The sequence below is a fragment of the Mizuhopecten yessoensis genome, unplaced genomic scaffold (assembly GCF_002113885.1).
Source record: "Mizuhopecten yessoensis strain PY_sf001 unplaced genomic scaffold, ASM211388v2 scaffold6779, whole genome shotgun sequence".
In the NCBI taxonomy this organism is placed as follows: Eukaryota; Metazoa; Mollusca; class Bivalvia; order Pectinida; family Pectinidae; genus Mizuhopecten; species Mizuhopecten yessoensis.
Genome location: NW_018406720.1, coordinates 15,681 through 21,896, shown reverse-complemented (window position 1 = coordinate 21,896; position 6,216 = coordinate 15,681). Strand labels below are relative to the sequence as shown.

At 34.5% G+C, this 6,216-nt stretch overlaps 1 protein-coding gene across 1 annotated transcript; it reads left to right on the top strand.

The window, feature by feature from the left end:
- The first annotated feature begins 1,403 nt into the window (after window positions 1–1,403).
- LOC110452653 (25-hydroxycholesterol 7-alpha-hydroxylase-like) lies at window positions 1,404–5,846 on the top strand. The gene is made up of 5 exons (XM_021501302.1): window positions 1,404–1,469; window positions 2,440–2,642; window positions 2,804–3,732; window positions 3,937–4,112; window positions 4,303–5,846. Exons 2-5 carry the CDS (start codon window positions 2,563–2,565, stop codon window positions 4,591–4,593), a joined length of 1,476 nt encoding a protein of 491 aa, XP_021356977.1. The 5' UTR covers window positions 1,404–1,469; window positions 2,440–2,562; the 3' UTR covers window positions 4,594–5,846.
- Window positions 5,847–6,216: the final 370 nt, after the last annotated feature.

Below are 6,216 nucleotides of genomic sequence, written 5' to 3'. Positions count from 1 at the left end.
GAAAGTGAAGGACAGCACATACAAGGGAGAGGCAATGCGTGAAAAGGGGACACAATTATTTACTCAGGGGTTTGACCTGTGTTACTTAAACAGGGATTCACAAGGCATGATTGCAGCACCTTAGGGACAAGTCCACCCTCATTAAAGGGCCATGTGATTGATCTTAATAACCAGACAACTTTCTTTAAATCGGGGAAGGGAGCAAATATATATTAATTAAGACGGAGGCCAAACTTTACAATGATTTGAGGAAGAAAACAAGTCTACTTTAAGTACAAAAGCATTTGAAATGCTATGTTTAATATTGGAGAAATGTATATGTATACACACTAACATTCTTATCTATATGTTTAATATTGGAGATATGTATATGTATACACACTAATATTCTTATCTATATGTGTAAGATACTAGACACGATAGAGTAAACAATCGCTTATACTTTTCGCTGTTTAATATTCTTTTGTGCTGTTTTTAAGTTAAAATGACTATCTCTGAAAAGATTATGAGTATTTATCAATATCATAAGAACATTACATTTACTTTTTCTTCATTAATGTGAGATACGCTTATCATACAAACGTAAAGGCAGGTGACTTCCCTCTCCTGTCTGTCCTTTAACTGTGCTATCATCGTGTTTATCTTACGAGTCTATTTCTAGGCTCAGTTTTGAGGGTCAAATTTAAAATCATTAAGCTTTTATTAATCTTCGTAAAAAGCAGCAAGCCTATAATGCTATGTAACAGCTTATATTTATCAATAAATATTTAAATTCAGCTCTGGTCATTGTGATATAATGTTTCGTGTCTTTAATTCTTAAACATTCTGATATATATATGAATCATCTTTTAAAAATTTGGCAGTACAAAGCTTCTCTTTCATATTTCATTTTGGAAGGTTTATTAGATCGAGAAAACGCAATATTTCATAATAATAAAATAATCCAATGGATAAAAATATTATATTTGGAATTTTAGAATTATTGTGTTTTCCTGTAAATGTGGGGGTTTGACGTCTGTTTATGACATAGTTGGCAATTATTCATTGAAAAGTTTGAATTGTCAAAATGATTCAGAAAACTTATTCCTTAAACAATAAATATAAGTTGATATATATTATTTCCAAATTGAAATAGTAATAGAAATACTAACATGATTAGACCTTGGCACTGCTATTGATCCTTGCCGATCGCAATAGTCCCTTTAACGGAGTATTACACAGAACAGCGGTAACAAATATTGTATATACACAACAGCTAAAGCATACACACACACACTGCTCTCGTGTTTTAAGGCTCCGCCCACATTCATTCAAGACCAGGATGACTAACCTGTCAGTCAAATTTCATTTCCGTTTGGCTGCGCCAATAAGGGAGACGTCCTATTAAAACAATATTCCAGCGTGGTCTATAAATACAGAGGTACACACCGTACCAAACCAGAACCTGCATCTACGATCAACCGCAACGAGTAAGTATACCTATCTCGTTAGATTGTCAGAGGCTGAACACATGGTACTTTAACGGTGTGTGTCCGGCTTATATATGGATGCTTAACATTGACAGTTGTATCAACCTTATGGATTATCTAAACTCTGGGATTTACAAGTGTTATGTTTGAACTAGACATATCACTGTCATTTTAATAGTCTTACCTGTACATTGGTTTGTATTATATGTTTTTTGTTATAGGATAGCTCATTTACGCTTAAAGTTATCCTTAAAATTCTTGAGATTCATTGTTAATTATGTTTTATATGATTTTAACTTAAACGTTTCTGATTTAAATTGAAAAATATTAAATCAACAATTTTTTATGTTCGTATTTACAGAAATTTCATATGTATCGCCATGTTCATGATTTTACAGTGTTGATTGTATCGACATCATACTATTACAGACTAATACTATCTGTTTCATTACGTAACAAGATAACGCTTTATGCTTAACAACCAGCGTGCCGGTATGTTATTATGACTTGAAATGTCAATCACTCTAGGGGCGGACCAATAACACCTGCCTACTGTGCCGGTATTAGTTGATACTTATCATAATGCTTGTTATACCATTATCAATAACCTAACTAGTCAGCGAGTTATATCGTGATAATCAAAGCAGAGAGCTTTAAAGTCACTTGTATTCCCCCAACTGTTTGTACTACTGTTGGTCATTCACGAAACATTTCACTCCGTGTTTAAGTCTGGCTATTTATAACGCTGACGTATGGTTTCACTGAAGCCGTAGGAAAATCCCCTCTTCATTGACAACCCGGCCTGGCTTGTAACACACACGTGTCTCAGCAGCGTGACAGTATCGCTATAAAGTGAGCATCATGGCGTGAAAACTCTAAAGCAGAAACGTTTCGTAGTTATTTTATAGTGTATTACATTGTATTTGTAAACTTTAAACTTATGTTTTGTGTTTTTTTTTTATCTTTGCAGAACTCAAAACTTGAAACAAGCCTTACCCTACGCCAAGAAATCATCTGAAATCGATTGCTATATATCGTCATAAAGACAAGCCAAGGAAGTTAAATTTTATCAACTAAAGAAGAAATCAACAAAATGGTTGCAGTATCAATCTATCTAGTAGCAGTTGCCGTGTTGTTGACTGTCGCCTACTTAAAGACCTTATATAGGAGAAGGTAAGCTATTATGATTATCTCTACATAAACTGTCAGTCATCCAAAAGAGCACAAAATATACATATTTAAGTTAAAGCAGTTGTATTTTAGTGAAATTTGTAGAATATGATATTGAAATAAGTTATCAATAACTAATCTGAGAATGGTTGGTTTTTCTTCAGAAGGACCAATGAACCACCGATCCCAAAGGGTCATTTCATTTGGGGAAATGGAGCTGACTTTTCCAAGCATGCCGTTAAATATCTACACGCAACGCAGAAGAAGCTAGGAGACATCTTTACCATCAGATTACTTCACCAACACCTTACTGTTGTTATGGACCCTCATTCATATGAAGCATTTGTGAAGGAGCCAAACTTTGACTTCGATCCTATCCAGAAACAAGTGAACCACAATGTGTTCAGTTTTGCTCTTATGGATTCAAAGAAAATGTTGAAAGAAGCAGGTAAAAAAGTGCGCGGAACGCATTTACACAAAGGCATGGAACAGTATTCAAAGTACTTGAACGCTACACACATTGGGGTTACGAGCTCAGAGGGTTTTGGACCTGCAACAGAATGGAGAACGGACGGACTTCGACAGTTCAACTCCAAAACATTGTTTGTTAGTATGTTCTATACAATCTTCGGCAAAGGAAAGTCAACTGACGTCTTCGAACCTTTAACAGTTTACAAAAACTTTGATCTATTCCACAAATACTTCAATTACCTTTGGCTCGGAATGCCCGTTAACTTGTTCCCCAAAGCGCTAAAGGCCCTAAGTGTTTTGTGCCAGCAGCCTGGATCAGCCGAACTTTTAAGCAGAGACGATGTGTCAGAGTATATAAGATTCTCAACCCAGTTCATGTTGGACCATGGACAAACTGAAAAGGACATAATTGGACACAATTTGGTTTACTTACACGTGAATTACAACACGTTCAGAATGGCTTTCTGGGCTGTGTTTTATCTCATGCAGCACAAAGAAGCACTGAATGCTCTGAGGGAAGAGATTCAAGAAGTCGTCGACACAAAAATCTCAAATGGTGAAGTAAACGAGGATGGAGAGGTCAACCTGACACTTGAAGACATTGACGGAATGGCCTTATTAGGTATGTACACACTCAATATAATTTGTTTCATTTAATCATCTGTAATAATACTTTGAAAAATTAAAATACGACGGAAAATCTGAATATGTTTGAAGAAAAAAAAAGGATATAGTAATAAAGAATTATATACAAATCTGCATATGTAACACGCATTAGTTTTTCTCTGAATTTAGACTTATTTTCGTTTCTTTTGATGTTTAACAGACAGCAACACAAAGGAAACTCTACGCATGTGCAGTGGGGTCTTCATGGTTCGTGCTATCACTGCCGATACAACGTTTGAGGAGGGCGGCAAAAAGTACAACTTGCGTCAGGGGGACAAGATTGCTATGTACCCACCCACCATCCACCAGGACCCAGAAATATTCGAAAATCCAGAGGTAGGCATTGATTTCTTTATGATGAAATATACATATATGGCAGTAAGTCGTATACAAATTTAAATTCAAGACTTCTTTTTGTAATTAACACTTTTTTCCAACTATTGATCGATTCACTTATCATATTAAAAATCATTTTGAATTGCATATATGAATTTATACTTATGTTCTGTATTCTTTTATTTTTCAGTCATACAAACATGACAGATTCGTAGATGCCAAATTCTATAAATACGGCAAAGAGATCAGAAACCCAGTTCTCTCCTTTGGATCGTTGTGTCCCGGTAAAAAGTACGCAATATCGCAAGGAAAATGGTTCTTGTTATCGCTCGTCTATAAATTTGACTTTGAACTATGCGAGGGTGAAACAACAGAATTGGACGTGAAATATTATGGACATGAGATTCTGCCGCCGACCAATGACGTACAGATGAGATACAGGATGAGGGAAAATACACACACGCTAGCCTTCACATCGTGATAATGTGACAAGGATTAAAATGGACTGCTTGGAAAACAATGTGAAAAACTGTTCATGTGAAGGACAAAAGTGACTAGAGAACAGTGAAAAATGTTTTAAACCTAATTTATTTTTATTTATTGATGTTTGAAAGGTTGTTTTGCTTTTCGGAGAGTGCTATTATTATTATGATGACTATACGTGACACTTGTTCGCCGTGGTTGTGTGTCCGCGCAGATCATTATAAAATGCCAAAGTTAAATGTAAATGTTTAATTGCAACAGGTCCCATGTGTTTTTCTCATAAATTTTACACGTGTTGTTTTCTTCATCTTCATTCATTCCTCATCGCCACTTATTGTTGTTAATTCGGGCACGAGTTGTGATAATCATTATTCATGTGTGTCGCCATTACTCATCATGTATTACGGGTAAAAGTGCAAAGAGGCTATCTCATCTCACGTATGAGTTGTGCGAAAAGTGTGCAAAATATTAAACATAGTTTTTTTGTATGATAGATAGCATTTGTCGGGGGACATTATGTATCATTATTGACACGTCAAAAAAAGTTAACGTAAAAATGATTCAGATTGAATTCAAATACAGATATGTATATTTATAAATCATAAATATATGTATCTATATAAATCAATGTCCTCCGAGTTTACAATAGCACGCATTTCAAGTATTGAATTTATTTTTGTAATCCGATGTTTTCAGTATAAATTATACGCATACCGACCAAAAGTTGTGTATAACTTTCGCCAACCCAAGTATACACTAATATATACATGATCTGTCTCCAAGCAAAGTTACTGGCGTTTTATCGGTAATTTCGTCTCAGTTTATTTATTTATTTATTTAAATCATGTCTGGCTGTTACAACAGTTTCATCTTCGATATCAATTCATATTTTACGCCGCGAAAAAAGCCCTGTTTTCGTAAATATTTATTTAACCCGAGAAACGCGGACCAAACTGTCCATTCAAAAGGTGTCTTTGTGACGCTAGTGACTGTATATAGCACACACCTTTTCGTGTATTAATGTATATCTTTGAATAATGTGTTTCAGCATAGTTATTTATGTATTTCATTTCGTCACAATTCCAACATCATTGTTATATCTTTCATCATAAGATGCCATTTGTACAAATATTCATTTATTTATTTAAGTTAATTGTATAATTTATTGCGTCCAATACACGAACTTCTGAATATCTGGTGCTTCAACATTGATCAACAAAAATGTTGAATTGTTGAAAAATAAATTTCATACAAAAGTTAATATTGTCTTTGATTATTTTATATGCGTATTATTACAAAGTGCAGCTGATATTCACATCTTAGTGAGATCCGATTGCCAAGTACTACTGATATTATGAGCAAACAAAATATTTTCAAATTCCGAACGTCTAAAAAGATTATTCTAAACTAATTTGAATACATGAGATGAATCAGGATATCAGTAATATCGACACGATCGGACTCTCACTTACTTTGAATTCGCCTGAAAGGAAACAAATCGCCAACGACAAGTTTAACAGAATTTTGAGAACTCACATGACAGGTACAAAAATTGCCTACAAGTTAAACAAAATCTTGAGATAATACAGGGAGACTATTGAAGAATGTTCTGCATACATTT

Excerpts from the sequence above, each read along its gene's own strand:
- LOC110452653 (XM_021501302.1), top strand. The coding sequence starts at position 2,563 with ATGGTTGCAGTATCAATCTATCTAGTAGCAGTTGCCGTGTTGTTGACT. Across the intron at positions 2,643-2,803 it reads AAGACCTTATATAGGAGAAG|AAGGACCAATGAACCACCGA; the intron begins GTAAGCTATTAT and ends GTTTTTCTTCAG. Across the intron at positions 3,733-3,936 it reads TGACGGAATGGCCTTATTAG|ACAGCAACACAAAGGAAACT; the intron begins GTATGTACACAC and ends GATGTTTAACAG.